At 39.5% G+C, this 17528-nt stretch overlaps 1 protein-coding gene across 4 annotated transcripts in view; it reads right to left on the bottom strand.

Moving 5' to 3' along the window:
• The window catches only part of LOC107138814 (UDP-glucuronosyltransferase 1-2), a 107436-nt gene that overhangs the window by 45036 nt on the left and 44872 nt on the right, over positions 1-17528 (bottom strand). Inside the window, exons 1-2 of one of the 4 annotated variants that reach the window (XM_048808768.1) lie at positions 8438-8448; positions 3609-3610 (exon numbers count right to left, since the gene is read on the bottom strand). The exons of 1 other annotated variant lie outside the window; for it this stretch is intronic. Coding sequence is in view for 1 of the 3 variants with exons in the window: in XM_048808770.1 (XP_048664727.1) it covers positions 7431-8285 (855 nt within the window). In the remaining 2 variants the exon portion in view is untranslated. Of the gene's footprint in view, positions 1-3608; positions 3611-7430; positions 8301-8437; positions 8449-17528 lie in introns of those variants that run through there. 2 more of the 4 variants (XM_015481595.2, XM_048808770.1) reach the window with 2 other exon arrangements.

Here is a 17528-nt window from a genome sequence, read left to right as displayed (position 1 = left end):
GGGTGCCCACAGAACAATAGGTGTGGAAAGGAGACTATCCCAGTGAGAGGTTGTTCCTGGAATTACTGGAACAGACTCACCCAGAGCTAGTCACGCACATTCGAACTGGCACAACAGGGCCTGTCCTAACCTGTGACTTTGGCACTAGATGCAAGCTGGGGCCCTGTGGAGGAGAAGAGTCCTGAGGAACACATTGAAGGGCCATCCCATGAGCAGGGCTGGCCCCACACATCCAGCCAAGATGCATATTCATGTTCAAGCATGCAGAGACAGCTCTGTCTGGGAGGGGCAGCCTCTAGGGCCTCTCCTAGGGGAGAGGTGCCAGCAGGGTGCCTATTTACAGTGACCAGTGACAGCAGGGTGCCAGCATCCTGATTTGGCTCCCCCACACAGCAGTGAAACCCAGTGAGGACTGCAAAGGAAGCACAGTGCAGGTTCACCTTCTGGGGCACACAGGAGCTAGGCAGGGTCCCTTGCCATCAGAACAAGTACCTCTGGAGAGAGAATGGCTCCGGCTGAGGAAGGAGGAGCAGGAGGGCTCCAGCCCTAGGTGCACTGCGTGGAGCCTCCCACTCTGCTGAGATTCATGGTCTGAACCCTTCCAAATAGAGTCTTGCTCTGGAAACCAAGTGGCTTATGTTCTAACTCCAAGCAAGACTGGAGGGCCTAAGGGACTTGTCAGGAAGGAGATGAAGGGCAGGAAGTAACATCACTTGACAGAGTATCCCCAGAATGGTGCCCTGCAAGCTTCGATGGTGTTTGGATATTCTTCTCTGTTGCCCCATAAGATTTGAGTATCCTCTTTCTAAAATGTGGTGTGTGTGTGTGTGTGTGTGTCCGTCCACACTGGGTATTAGAGAGAAGAATCTGACAGGTCTGGTAGTCACAAGAGAAGGCCTGCCCTGGAGGCTGGTTCAGCCATGAGTAGTGGGGTCTCAATGCCCTTGGTGTGCAGACAAAGGCCGGCCTTTCCTCAGATCTACTGCAGACCAGTGGTGCAGGCCTTGGACATAAATCACTGCAGTGAGGACGCAGTTCCTGGGATGGAACCCACCTCTGTCTGAGAAGCATATTTCCCAGAGTGAAAGGAGGTCTCCTGGCACTTCAAGGAGAGAGGAGATGTTAAAGTGTGCTGGGGCTATTTCCAGCAAGAGCAGAGAGGGGGCTGGAACAGTGGACCCTGGGGAGATGTCCACTTCCTGGGTGCTACTCTTCTAGATGCTTGAATTGCCCCCAACCCATGACAAGGGGCTAGGAGCTACAAGAGCTCATAGGACCTGCAGAACATTGATGCTTGAATAAAGAAAGAGGCTGAATCCAGGATACTAAAATGGCAAAATCAAATTAATTTGCATCTTAGTAAACAGTTTTAAAAATAAAACTTTATAACAATAAATCCATGACCATCCTGCTCATTGGGTTACATAGATAGTGTACATGATATGTGCTGCAATCTCTTTCACTTGATTGGGGTTGTGTAACTGTGCCATCAGAATTCTCATGGCTCAGGTCCAAAATGGTCAAGTCTGAATCATACATGATGGTACCAGACTGTATAGAGTCATTTGCAATGGGCACCTTCCTACTAGGGGCTATGCCTATGACTTCCCCTGAGACTTGCAGCAATGTCACAGGTGGTCCCAGAGCCCATAAGCAGTGTGGAGGGGCCTAGGCCACTAATGAAGCCATAACAGAAGGACTGCTAAGAGGATGAAGAACTTTCTCTCACTTTGTTTATTATAGGCACCTTGGGATACCAGGGATGAGAAGGAGGCATGACAGGGTTCTAAATATTTAAAAACTCATGCCATTGGACTTCTTGCTGCCCCTGACATCTTCTCAGCTCAACACATTGATCAGTTCTCTTTACACCCTTTACTGTTGTCTCAGACTATGTTTCACAATTTGTACCTGACTAAAGTCTGACTTTCTGTTAGACAACACACTCTGCCAGGAAAAGCCATGCTCATTTGATGATGGCCACATCCCAGCACTCTGTAGGTACTGCAGCTTTCAATAGATTTTTTTGAATTAAGGATCCTTCACATTAAATAATGAAAAAAGAGTCAATTGATGTTATTCTGTACAACCACCAAAACCAACTCATGTCTACTGAGGGGTTAAAATAAGTTCTACTCAATGTATGTATAATACATCAAAATACACTCTACTATCATGTACCTCTATAAAGAACAAACTTAAAAAGAACTAAGACAAACATTTGAAGAGATTAAAATATTAAAACATCATATGGAGAGAATGTTTATATGCATTAGGCTTAGAAAGACCTAAACAAGATAAAATATAGAAACCATTCAAAATAAATTTAACAGGTTGAATCTCCAAAAGTGAAAGTGACAAAAAGTGAAGAACAATCAATATAAAAATATTTTCAGCACATATAGGAAAAAGCTGTCTTAACCTAGTACTCAAAAGGTTTATAGCAATTAGTTACAAAAAGATATATAGCCATATAAAAATGATTTTAAAATATGATTCTATAATTCATAAAAGAAAATGCAAATGATCAATACATCTATAAAAATAGGAAGTGAAAATTGAAGCAGCTACACTCAATACTATTGACCCCTAAATTAACCAAATTTTAAAAGTTGGACAACATCTTGAGCTGGAGGGTATGGGAAAAGTACGACTCTCATATATCATTGATCTTAGTGTGAGGTGGCTCAAGATTTGAAATTGGTTTCTCAAGTTTATCAAAATATAATATGCCTGTACCTTTTGACCCAGGCACCTTTCTCCTAGGGCACTAGTCTACTGAGATGAGGACATGAATGTAGAAATAGTTGATTCAAAGAAAGTATTTACGAACGTTTGCTACAGTGTTGTTCACGAGAGCAAAGAAAACCCTAAATATCTATCAATACAGATTGGTTAAAAAAAACTAAGGTAAGTTCAAAATAAAGAAATTATATGATTATTAAAAGAACATGTGAAATCTGTGATTATTGACTTTTAATGATATCTATGATTTATTTGCAAGTGAAAAATGCAAAGTAAAGAACATTGTGTCTAGCCTGACACTTATTCTATTTTAATGAATAAGTGTGAGAGGCTTCAATCCTGTCCAAGTAGACATCTCAAACACTGTAATTGTCCAAACAGGGAACAGATCTTCAGAATGGCCTGAACAGAAGCCATCATTATATCCAGCCAGCAGCTCCACCTGTTAGTAGAACCTGGTCAGCAGACCCACCCAAGATAAATGCAAAGGCAGAGGCCCAGTCATCCAAGAATATGCAATACGCCTGTACCATTTGACCCAGGCACTTTTCTCCTAGGGCAGTAGTCTACTGAGATAAGTATAGGAATGTGGAAATAATTGAGTTTAAAGAAAGAATAATCCCTTCCTGCCCAGGGTGGTATTAGCTGGCCCTTCCAGAATTATACACTAGAAGTACAGAACTATCCCTGCCAAAGAACACCCCTAAATTCCACAAGAGGAGGCTGTCCCTTCCAATGTGTAGACAACAATACAAAAATGCGAGTATTACAAGGAATCATCAAATCATGATACTGCCAAAAGAAACTAATAAAGTTTCAATAATAGACACCAAAGAAACCAAGATTAGGAAACAACTGACAACGACTTCAGAATAATACAAAGTTCAACAAACTATACAAATATATGAACAGAAAATTTAATGACATCTGAGAAACAATACATGAAAAAAGCAAGTTGGACAGTAGAGACATAAAAAAGAGCCAAATGTAAATCCTAGACACAAAATAAGAACCAGACGTGAATCCAAACACAGAAGTAATAGGGAGACACTGGTCTTGAATGACACGTAAGACCAAAGGCATATAACAGAACATTCCATTCAGTGGGAAGAAAATGATCTGGAATTAGGTAGAGGTAGGGGTTGAGATATCTGCAAACACACTGAAAACCACTGAATTGTATATTTTCAAAATGTGGACTTTATAGTATGTGGATTATAGACCATTTTTTTTTAAAGAATGTCCAGATTTTGAATCAGGCTCTCTCGTTTACCAGAAGTATAACCATGGGTGATTCAATCAACCTCTGGTGCCTCAGTTGCATCATCTGCAACATAGGTGCTACAAATAATTCTGACCAAAGTGCAGCATTATACAAATATAACATTTGTTATATTTCCTTTGTAAATTCTCCCTGTGAGGACATGTCACTCACCAAAAGTTTCAATAATTCATGGGAGGCTCACAACAAGAGGAGAATTGTTGACATCTGATAAAGGTGTTTTGAAGAGAGTTTGAAGGCATGGTTAATTTACCACCACTGTGGAGGTTAGAAATAATCATTCTTGAAAGTACACATCATCCACTTAATAATGGCTACTGTCAATTCATTGCCATATACCAGACAGTCTGCATGCATCATCATAGTTCATCTGGATAGCAGCTCTGAGTGGTGGTACTGTTTTACCTCCATTCATTCAAATTAGAAACTGAGGTTTTTACCCAAGGGTATGTAACTCTTAGGGCTGGGGAATCTATGAACTCAAGATTGGATGACTCCAGGATCCAGATTCTCAAAACTATATTGAACCATCTTTTAAAATACCATGTCACTCCTCTCTTCTTGTAAAACCTAATGGCCCAGCAAACTATGGGGACCCTACTTCTCCCTTCCCTGACACGGAGAGGCCTTTGAGAGCAGATCTGGATTTTAGAAAAGTAGTTGCTTAAAAGATAGGAAACTGGCAAGTATTTCCATCATAGTATTCTCCAAGGCTTTTTTAACTCACCCTGAGGGCTGGGTTCAATAGGTTCAATCCTAAGTACTGCAGAAAGAAAATAAAAAGAATCAATGAACTCATCCCCAAAGTGGCTAAATTTGCTGGCCACAGGATTGACATGGAGCAAAATGCCCTTCCTCCTCTCCAAACAATCCTCTGAAGCCAATATTCTGTGGCACTACCATCTATTCCATGTTTTCATTAATCCACCAAATGGTACCAACACCAGGCAGGTGTTATGGCAACATAAAGCCAAGATGGCTCCAGTCCTCATATGAGTTAGAGCGCTGGGAGGGGCGACAGACAGTCTGCAGACAAGTTTGGTAGAATTTATTAGTTTTCATTATGATAAATACTAGGGGGAAAAAGTGCACCAAACACCATGAATGTCTATAACTGAAGTGTGTAGCCCTCTCTGAGGACCATGAAAAGTTTTTGAAAGAAATGTCATTGGAACCAGAAACAAAAGATCAAGCAAATTTAGGTCAGCTGTGAAAAGGAGGTAAAGGATTCCAGAGAGGGGGCAGAAGACATGAACGTCCCACGGAGGCAGTGAGGCTGGAGCACAAGGAAGAACGGTGGTGAGCTGGAGAAGATCGGAGGCTATAGCTTGTCTTCTCAGACCCCTGTTCCACCCTCCTGGTCCTAGTTCCTTCAGGATTGCTGGGAAGGACAACAGACTCCTGGCAATTTTCTCCCTTATCAGGCCAATCTTAATATCACTAATAACAGAACACTCCGTTTTAGGACATCTTCTGATGTAATGTGACACCAAATGCACAATACTTTCTTACAGAGCCTACATCTCAAATGAGTGGTGTCTAGATGAATCTAAATTGTATTGACTTCCAGTTCACTGGAACAGGTTTAGAAAAGAAAATAACCAACAGGAGGGCAAACAGACAAACCAAAATGTAGACCATTCCACAGGACATCAACTCAGTTACTGAAAAGATCACAGCAATTTTAAAAATCATTTTAATTGGGAGGCAGAATTAGTGCCAGGAAGTGATGGCTACCGGCATAGTGACCACAAGCCACTGCTATGGGATTCTCCAATGAAGTAAAGAGATTGGACTCAACTCTCACCGAATTTTTTACAAGAGAAAAAGATGTGACATGAAAAATAAGTTTGTAGCATAATTCATTCACATTAAAAGTTAAAATATACTTTTTCTATTTTTTACATTTTAGTACAATACACAATATAAAATTCACCATCTGACTTATTTTTTCATAACAATTCATTGGCATTTAGTATAATCGCAATGTTGTGCAACGGCCACCTTTATCTAGTTCTTCAAGATTTTAGTCACCCCAAAAGAAAGTCCCTTTCCCATTAAGCAGTACCTCTCTTTCCCCTCTCCCTTCAGCCTCTGGCAACCACCTAAATCCCTCTGTGTCTCTGTGGATCTGCATTAGATACCAAAACCATATAGGTAAAGTTCCCATTGTATTAAAATACTATCAACATGAGAAATTGAAAACATGATATGGAGGAAATATTTATGTATTTGAGGCTTAGAAAGACCTAAACAAGGTGAAATCTAAAAAAAAGAGAGAGAGAGAGACAATGTTAACCAATTGGCTAACCAAAAATCAAAATCATCTTTGACAAAAGATGAAAAGCCAAGGAAAAAAAATATTTGCAGCACATACAAAAATAAAAAGTGAAAGTGCTTGTGTTCCTAATATTCAAGGGGCTTGTAGCAATTAGTCCACAAATCAGTCCGCAAAAATTATTAAAGAATGTGAATGTGTAATTAATTCACAAAAGAGGAAATACAAATGGCTAGTACACCATGGAAACAGGCAGTGAAAACTGAAGCAGACTCAATATTTTTGCCCAGAAACGTAACGAAATTTTCAACATCTGATAACACCCAGAGCTACAGAGGACATGGAAAAACTAGAGCTCTCATACACTGGTAACCAAAAGGTGAGGCTGTTCAAAATGTTGAAAGCCATCAAATTGATCAAGATGTTATATGTACACACCATTAGATCCAGCCCCCTTACTCCTAACACTAAACTACTGAGATTAAATTAAGAATATTAAAATCTCTGAATTGTATTAAAAATATTTAGTTTGGTCTTAGACTGAATATCTACCAAAATTGGTTTCTTGAAAACACAAGAGTGCATCCAAAGTAAAGACAATAGGCAATTTCTAACAGAATATAGTACTGGCTTATAAAGATGTACTTGATTTACTGGCAAGTGAAAAATGCTAGGTAAATAATATTATGTCCAGCCTCACACTAGATTTAATTAAGTAGGTAACAGAGCTTTCATTGGATATATGTATATTTATAAAAAAATTTCCACAAATTGGGAAGATGCATAAAAAACTGTAGAGTATTTTCCTGTAAGAGATAGCATAAGAGTAGCAAAAAGGGAAGATTCATTTCTTATTGTGCCTTTCATAATTTTTCCAAGAAATAGTATTTTAAAATGCTCCTCAGAAATTACATGTGAATACATCCGTTATATCCACATACACACTCACTGAGGGCAAATTTACAGAGATTGTTAACCCACAATTAGATGGCACAAAATAACCTGTTGAACCAGGAAGAAATTCCAAACAGACCAACTATAAATAAAGAATCGCAGCTCAGGAATGAATCTTTCTTAACACCCAAAGCCAGGGTTCCCTCCATGTGCTAAGGGAGACACATGTACCTTGGCCAGTGGCTTCCCCTGGTGGCAGTTGATTCCACCAATGAAGATCATGTTGGGCATCACAGGTCTGGGATAGTCCAAAACAAAGTCAGTTCGCAGCAACCAAATGGATACTTGGCTGAAGAGATCATAAGGTGTGACAGGGGCTTGGAGAATTTCAGAGGCGGTTTCCAAGGTGGTTTTCAAGAAATATGGGCAAAATAAACGCTCCCCCAAGTGGTTTATAAGGTTCTCTACTCTCTCCTTGAAAGTCATGGCATCTGAGTACCCAAAATAAAGTCTGGGAATGTAGGACAGAGGACTGGGGCACTGAGCACCTTCTTCAAGGTAATGGCAGAACACTCCCCTGGTGAAGACCACAGATGGGAGTGAAAAGTATTTGGCAATAATTAGACCACACATGTCAAAAGGATCCATAAACACTGCATCAAAAGAGCTCTCCTGTAAGTATTCTACTAATTTCTTGTCATTAAACAAACCCCTACAATGGGTAAAATGTAGTTCAAAAAAAACATTGGATGAACCAAATAATGTAGACAATAAACGTTGGTCTGGATTTTTCATTTGAGTCTCAGCGAAAACTTTGAACGCATATTCCAAGTCCTCCAGAGTGTAAGAAGTTGAATAAGTCTTCACCGTAAAATTCAGTGACTGTCCCAGTTGCCAACTCACCTCTGGCATGACAGCAACCACCTCATGTCCTCTGTGAACGAGTTTCTCCACAACTGACCGCATGGTAAACCAGTGGCTGCCATCCATGGGCACCACCAGCAGCTTGCCTGCCTGGGCAGAGCCACATGCCAGCAGTACACACACACACAGAGGAAGGACGGCAGGCAAAAGAGCAGGAGCCATGGGATAGCTAAGCCCCCAACAATCCAGCTGCTTGGATTCTATGCTCAGGGACTACAGTAGGCAGAAGAAGTACAGGCACAAAATCTGTGTCAGGAGAGGGTGTGTATTCATAAGTTCATTAAAATAATTTACACCCACTGCCAATTGTTTACTCAGAAGAGCAATAATAAATGAGCAGCATTTGCTGAGGTATCTACTAGTCGGTTTTCCAGAGAGGAGAAGCTTCATGATCTCTGCCTTGAGGAGAATCATGCCCTATTGCAACATGACTTTAGAAACACAGTCACTAGGCAAGGTGTTTGGACCTAGAGGCCTCAGAGAGATAAAAACGAAAGTTAATTTGACTAAAGCTTACACTTATCACATTTATCCTAAAGCAAAATGTGGATTTTATCTTCAGATCAGCAAGGGCCCTTGCTGAGAACTGAAGTGGCATTCCAGGTTTCAAGGAAACACTGGCGGCCTGAGCGCCTCACAGGCATTGAGTGCTGTTCACAAACCACTCTGCCGTGGATAGGCATTGCTGCTTGTCCTGTTTTCTCTCTCACCCTTCTGAGGCCTCTGAAATGCTAACATGAGGCCAACAACATGAGGCTACATGGATCAGTCAGGGGATTTGGTGAAGGTGATTATCATGTGTTTTATTTATTTTTGTATTTACTAACTCTTTATTATATCAGGTCAATGAATTCTGGAGGTTTATTTTTGTCATCCATAAAATGGGGAGAACATGATACACCTTGCTGGACTTTGTGAAAATCAGAATTAATCCATGGCTACTCAATATTAATAGTAATTATTAAATGTATGACTTTGCTTAGCAAAATATATGTAACTGCCTAACATTCATTACTCTGCTGAAGGCTGGAGATTTGTTTGTTTGTTATTAGAGCTTTATAGATATACATCGTATTTGGGTCATCCCGGCAAACTCGACAGCATATAAATCCATTCCAGATCATGATCCCCTCTTTTCTCTCCCCCTTTTCCCTCCAGTCCTCCCCCTCTCTGGTTCTCCTTCCTCTACTCTACTAGACTTCCTTTCACTCACATATTTATTTATTTATATTTGATTGGTTCTTTTTATTATCCTATCCTTCCCTCTCCCTTTCCTTTATTTTACTCTAGCTTCCACATATGAGAGGAAACTTTTGACCTTTGAGTTTCTGAGTTTGGCTTATTTCACTCAGGATGATATTCTCCATTTCCATCCATTTAACAGCAAATGCCATAATTTCATTTCTTTTTATGGCTGAATAGGATATATATATACATATACATATATATGTACCACAATTTCTTCATTCCATAATTTAGCTACGGTGAATTGTGCTGCTCTAAATATTGAGGTGGCTATATTGATGTAGTACACTGATTTTAGATCTCTGGGGAAAATACCAAGGAGCAGGGCAAGCTGCAGCATATGGTGGTTCCATCCCTAATTTTTTGAGGAATCTCCATACTGCTTTCCAGAGTGGTTAAACTAGTCTGTAGTGCCACCAACAATGCGCAAGTGTACCTTTTACCCTACATCCTCACCAGCATTTATTGTTATTCATATTCTTGATCATATGATCATCTATTTGAAATAATTTCCCCTTGATATGTCCAATGCTGTGGATAGTCCACTGCCCAAGCTCGCCAGAGCATTCTGATGAAATGCCTTGTTCTTTCTCACATGCTTTTAAGTCCTAGCCAGGGATTTAAGCCTCTGCTAAAAGCTCACCACAATCATCAAAGGACTGTCATTCAAGAATCTATTTATTGTCATCCACACTCTACTGGGTGCCCCTTGAGTCATGATATATGACTTAATTTTTTCACACTCTTCTAAAGGATCCACACTATGGCTTATACATAGTATAATACACACAGTATACAAGGAATATTTGTTGCATCAGACCCAATGACTTTGTGGAAGTTTCCAGATACCTTCATGAGTGAACCTGGTGGTCCTTTTCAGAGAACACCCTGAAAAGCATTTAGAGAGGAATTCTACAGCCAACCTAGGTCTATCGTCCTAGTTAGAACATACGATGGCTACTTCCAGGACCCTAACTGTTCTTCGACATTTGTTTCATCAACTATTACCTTTGTCACTTGAGCACTTTCAGATGATTGTCCTTGAAAAATAAAAATGATTAGAGTGATGTCTGCAGGACGGAAATTTAGGACAACTCAGGCACCCCTCCCCCTTGAAGAATGTTCACCCTGTATCTACCCACTGTCTAGAACATCCTTTTGTAAACCCCAGAACTTAGAAAGAAGCCTGAGACAAGTTTATGGTCCTCAGAACTTAATAAAGTCCAAATTAGAAGGGTAAAAAAGAATGTTTTCACTCCAATTGTGCTACCCCACTGCCTACCCCAAATTGGCACATCACCAGTTGTGAAGGATTTTCCTGGGGAAAAGAGAAAGACAGTCATCCAGCTATCCTAGCACCACAAGAAGCTTCCCAGGAAGCCCATTTTTGTCTCTTCTCACAGACAACATGGAAAGGTATGTCTAATCTACTTGTGGTCAGGTAGAAACAAAAAAGGAGGCAGAGGTCATAGGGCTCAGAAAAGATCTTGGTGATACCACAGTTTGCTGCCTGTTGCAGCACTTGATCAGAGGTATCTGACAATCCCACAGAATACTCACAAAGTTGAGCTCCTTACCTTCTGAAGCATGAAGGAAAATCATCCTACCTTGAGTCCCTAAACTGGGTGTCCCAGCCCAACCACAGAGTTGTCCAATGAACCTCCAGGGCAGGAAGTTATCCTCTTCAACCCATTCCAAATAACCCATCAGTAGGCTGAAAAGATATTCTCACTAAACCCCTAAAAATATGTCAAGAGAATCTGATTCTGCTCTAAAGTCTTTTGAACATGGAAGATGGTACAATAGCCAATAGAAATGAATAATCCATCCATAATAAAACTGAAGTGAGACATCAGGCATTGAACATTTATTACTATGTACATACCAATATTATTAATTCTTGTATTGGTCAGGATTTTACAAGTCTAAATGATTGAATCCCAATTTAAACGGCCTAGACATGCTGTTTCATTACACAGTGTTTGGAAATATATGCTCCAATAAACAAAATAAGTCATTCTTTGGTTTGAATCCTAAAGATCTAGTGTTAATGGCTTGGCCCCCATGGTGATGCTCTTGGGAGGTGATAGAACCTTAGAGGGGTGGGGGAGCTCATGGGAGGTCCTTAGGTCATTGGGGTGTGTACTTGAAGGGCATTGTGGAATGCCAGCCCCTTCATCTCTTGCTCTTTGCATCCAGGCTCCTAAGGTGCATAGTTTACCCCACCAAGACTTCCACAATGTACCACTCAAACCAGAGATACAAAGTGATGGGACCACTCAATGTGAGACTGAAAACTTTAGACCCAGTAGCCAAAAACAAATAGGTTAATTGCCTTGGGTATTTCATAACAGTAACATGAAGCTGACTAATACAAGTAGTACAAAAATCATGGAACAAATTACTTGCAGAGGCAGAATCTCAAAAAAATCATAAGAGAAATTAGAAATATGAGTAAATACAACATAAATGAAAAAAATCCAAAGATGCACTTTACCAACAAACACTACAAAATTGAAATATAGATTGCCTGGGGAAAATAGTTTCAAAGATAGCAAAATGCCTGGGAATATATTTTAAGAAAAATGCTTACATAAATAATATGACTTTTTACCAAGGGGCATTAAAGAATATATGTGAATAAATTAAATGTATTACATTATCCTAAACAAGAGGAAAAAAGCAAAAAGCAAAACATGTCAATCACTTTTTAACAAGAAGAATATTTAATGTAATATTAAGAGAGTCCCTAATGGTTTGTTTTTATTTCTTAGATTGAAACAAAATAATTTTCAATTATATGAAGGAGAATACATTATGAGAAATTCAGAAATAAAAATAATAACTATAAGGATTGACTTACAGATATTAAAACTTACTAAAAAGTTACTTAATCAAAACATGGTATCACAGCATGAATGGGTAAATAAGTTGGTAGGACAAAACAGAGTTCAGAAGCAGATACAAAGAACATAAAAAATTAAAACTTGATAAAGATACATTTCAATTCCATAGATAAAGAATGGAATTATTCTAAAAGTTGTGGGACAATGGACTATACTTTGAGAAAATAATTAAAATTAGATCCTTATTCTGTATAAATTAAAGATCTCACTAAAAATAATGTCATCAATATTGGAGGACTTTATTGTTTATATATGCTAGACCTGAAAGACGTAAGCAATTTGAAATCCAGAAACCAGTAAATGGAAGTTAAACAATTTAACTACTTAATGGGAAAACACTGGAGTCTGGGGCTGTAGCTCAGTGGCAGAGCACTTGCCTAACACTTGTGAGGCACTGGGTTTGATCCTTAGCACCACATGAAAATAATCAAATAAAATAAAGGCATGTTGTCCATTTACAACTTAAAAAAAAAGTTTTTAAGTGAAAATACTGTATGACAAAGATGAAAAACAGCCAGTGAAAAGTTATTTGCACTATACATATTTAAAAAGGTTAAGTGTTGATATTCCTAATTCCATTATAAAAAAGCAAAAAGCCCTGTTAAAAGTATTAACAAATGTGAATATGTAATTTACAAATGAGGATATGCAAATAGCCAATATATCTATGAAAATAGAATGTAAAAAGTGCAGGAGATACACATAGTATTTTTCCCAGAAAATTAGCACATTTTAAAATTATAAATTTGTTAAAGTTAACAAACTTTTAAAGTTTGACATCTGATGCTAGAAAAGGTATGGCAAAACTATAACCACAACATGGGTATACACATGTGACATATGCATACCATCAATCTCAGCAACTCTATGCCTACGATGCTGGCCTCCTGAGATAAAAGCAAAAACAAGGAAATATTTGAAGGCAAAGAAAATATTTTAAATGCTTACAAAACTTCTGTTCATAAAGTCAAAAGGAGAAAAGGCTTCATTATTTATCACCATTGGTTGGGTAAAGTAAGAAAGATACAAAGTAAAGATTTTAATGCTATCATCAAATGAAAACGTTACATCCATACCCACTGGCTGCTGAACATGTCAAATATATGTTGGCAAATGAAAAATGCAAGCTCAAGAACACTATGTCCAGTCTAGTATTGCACATTATTTTTTAAAAGTAGATACAAATTTTGTATTAGCTATCTTCATGTACATGAAAATTATCAAGAAATTGAGAAGATGCAGAAAAATACTACAGCACTTTTCTTTATTTTATTTTTAAAATATTTTATTTTATTAGTTGTAGTTGGACACAATACCTTTATTTTATTTATTTATTTTTATGTGGTGCTGAGGATCGAGCCCAGGGCCTTGCACATGCTAGGTTAGCACTCTACCGCTGAGCCACAGCCCCAGCCCAAGAACACTTTTCTATAGGAGGAAACATAGTATTAAATAAAGGAATGTTTTGCCAGTGTAGGCAAAATGTGACCTGAAAAAAAAATAGAAAAAATACGACCATAATATTATATACACATGCATATATGCATGGATCAATGAGGTTAGAATTCTAATGTTTGCAAACATATAGTTAAATAAATTGAAAAAAAAATAATTCATGAAACCAGAAAGAAACACCAAGTATGACACATGTAAATAACAAGCCACTGTTGAGAAAAGTTTCTCTTTTTATATTCAAGGCCAAATTGTTCTCAGTGTGCTAAAGGAGAGACAACATACCTTGGGTAGTGGCTTCCCCTGGTGGCAGTTGATTCCACCAATGAAGATCATGTTGGGCATCACAGGTCTGGGATACTCAAAAACAAAGTCAGTTCGTAACAACCAAATGGATATTTGGCTCATGAGATCACCTATTGTGACAGGTGTTGGGAGAATTTCAGAGGCGACTTCCAAGGCAGGTTTGAAAAAATAAGGGCAAAATAAATGCTCTTCCAAGTAGATTAGATGGTTCCTTACTCTATCCATGAAACTCAAAGCATCTGAGGACATCGAGAAAAATCTGGGAACATAAGACAGAGGACTGGGACACTGTGCACCATCTTCAAGAAAATTGCAAAACACCACCCTGGCGAAGACCACGGATGGAAGTGAAAAGTATTTGGCAACAATTAGACCACACACATCAAAAGGATCCATAAACACTGCATCAAAAGAGGTCTCCTTTAAGTATTCCACTAGCTTCTTGTCATTAAACAAACTCCTACACCGTGAAAAAGTGATGTCAAAAAATGCTTTGGATGAACCCATTGCTATACCATACATACTTTGTTCTGGAGTTTTCCATTGAGTGTCAACAAAAAAGTTGAATCCTCGGTCCAAGTCCTCCAGAGTGTAAGAAGTTGAATAAGTCTTCACCGTAAAATTCAGTGACTGTCCCAGTTGCCAACTCACCTCTGGCATGACAGCAACCACCTCATTCCCTCTGTGGACGAGTTTCTCCACAACTGACCGCATGGTAAACCAGTGGCTGCCATCCATGGGCACCACCAGCAGCTTGCCTGCCTGGGCAGAGCTAGATGCCAGCAGCAAAAACACACACAGAGGAAGGGTGGCAGGCAAAACAGCAGGAGCCATGAGATAGCTGAGCCCCCAACAATCCAGCTGCTTGGACACAACGCTCACAGAATATAGCAGGCAGAAAAAAGTGCAGACACTTAAATACCACAGCACTTAGTGGGTATNAGGTCTCACTCTGACAACGCCAACCCTCCTCCTTCCCCAGACATCCACACCACCACACAGGATGCTTTCCCTGGAACATGGCTCCACAGAAGGAGAGGAGACATGCGGCCATCATCCAGCCACCCTAGCATTCCATGATCCCTCCAGGACCCCACTCCACTATCACCTCAAAGGCAACCCTGGTGGAAATGGCAGTGAGGAGGCGGGGATCATGGTGACCAGCGTGTGCACCTTGCTGGACCTTCAGTGTTGCTGTCAGATAAGATGCTTCAACACAGATACAGGCGAACCTCAGACCAGCAGAGCTGGTTGCCATAAAAAGCCCAATGGGAAGTTCAACCTAGCTTCAGTCCTAGATGGTTTCTTTCCTGCCCAGCTCAATGCTCATCACATTCACCTCACCAACACAGGGAAGGTCCCACTTTCTGGATTCCAAATTGCCAAAGGGATTACAATGCCTTCAATTAGAAAGTCAAACAGTATCCCTAATCAGCAAAAAATCAGGGCCAATGACAGACTTCTCATAGAGAGATTCCCATGTCTGTGCATTTAAGTCAAGTGTGGAGTTAGGCCTGCTACACCTCCAATACATCCAGCCACAAGGTACCCAAGGCTCTGAAAAAGAAGAAGTCCTGAATTTACCGTGAACATAGCCTCAGGCCATACCTTTCCTAAGAAAGGACTCTGAATAACCTCAGAATCCAGCCTGCACCCTCTGCCCAACAGCAGACCCCAAAGACTAGAATGGCCACCCGGGTTATATATCATATAATCATCCTCACCAGAAGCCACTGCAGTACTCAGCCAGGAGCCCCACTTGGTAGCACAGTCCAGATAATTGCTTGAGAGAGAGTGGAGATCAGCAGCTACCACTCCTGGTGTCAGAACAAAGGCATGTGGCTCACATGACTGAAGAGTGATCAACAGGCCTGCCCTCCTATTGTGGTAACTAGCTCATCCTCTAGAGTCACAGTGTAGGGAGCCAGATTAACATGACCACAGCCATCTTCCTTCATAACCTGGCCTGATGAATAAACCTAGCCAGTCCCTGCATAGGGACACTGCATACCACAGAAAAACAAAACCACTATGGTGTCACTGGAGTGGGTCATGGAAGACCATAACATTGCCAGTGCCAGGAACATGACTGGCATCTTTCATTCTAGATCAATAAAACCTAATGCATTCTTGCTTGGGTGAAGGCCACCTTGGTTGTGACCACTACTATATAAGTCCACTCCCTGGGAATGAAGTTGCACGGATCTATTGGTCATTGCTTCCCTCGACCAAGAATTTTTCCAAAATTCCCCATTATTCCTCAAATCTTCAATTCTGATTTTCTATGAAACTTGTTGGTCTCTTGACATCTTCTGCTTATGGCTGAGATTTCTTTTCTTTTTTAAGAATTTTTTTAAAAAAATTTAGTTGTATTGGACACAATACATTTTTTATTTTTTATTTTTATGTGGTGCTGAGGATCAAACTAAGTGCCTTGCACATGCTAGGCGAGCGCTCTACTGCTGAGCCACAGCCCCAACCCCATGGCTGATAGTTCTTTATGTAGGATAACCCTAGAACACCCAGGATAGACTAATAAGTAAATGAAGAACTATGCCTCAAGAGAACCAGTGAATGTCAGAGCAGGCAGTTGTACCCTGAAATGCACACACACCAATGTGAAATAAAAAAAAATATTTAAGTAAATGAATCATAATAACTCCCAAAAGACTAATAAAGTTGCAATCATTGATTCTAAGGAAATGAAACACTAGATCATGGCTGAAAAAGAATTCAGAATAATGTTCAGAAAAGTCAGCGAACTACAAAGTCACATGGGTAGAACTTTTTGGAAAATTTGGGAAACACATAAATAAAATAAGAAGTAGCAAAAATTTAATGTTTAAAAAAACAGAATTCCAACAAGATGTCCTACACAATGAAAACTAAGAGAAAGTAGAGGTAGCTATAAGTTTATCAAGCAAAATTGACTTTAAGCGAATAATTGTACAGGAGACTCGAGATGGCAGAGCACTGAGGCCAGCACTAGTTTGCTCATCTACAGAAGTGCAATTAACAGACACCCCTCTGCATGGAGGAATTAGAGGTCTTCTATGATGTCAGACTCTTGATATCACCATTATTGCCAGAGAGACTTGACACCATGTTCCCAAACACAGCTAACAAGGATACAGGAACATACATACAAAATCCCACTATCATCAGTGTTTCCTTCTCACAAAATCGATGCTGTTAAGACTATGATACCTATTCTTCAGCAATACAAATATTGAATGCTTTCCCCAGGGACATCTGCCAATTTTAAACACACACTCCATAGCTCTATGGATGAAAATTTTTACAGTTATACCTGTGCTATACCCAGGCTCTTAACCAAAGGGCCCTCTGAGATCTTAATTCTTCTTTGAGAATTGTGCTTACTGTACATTTATATTTATAAATGTATATAGTCGCCCAATCTATTAAAGTTTGAATCCATATATATCCTTTTATATATATATATATATATATATATATATATATATATATATATATA

Source organism: Marmota marmota, unplaced genomic scaffold (genome assembly GCF_001458135.2).
Source record: "Marmota marmota marmota unplaced genomic scaffold, marMar, whole genome shotgun sequence".
In the NCBI taxonomy this organism is placed as follows: domain Eukaryota; kingdom Metazoa; phylum Chordata; class Mammalia; order Rodentia; family Sciuridae; genus Marmota; species Marmota marmota.
Note: the sequence above shows the minus strand (reverse complement) of the source record. Positions and strands in the feature narration are given on the sequence as shown.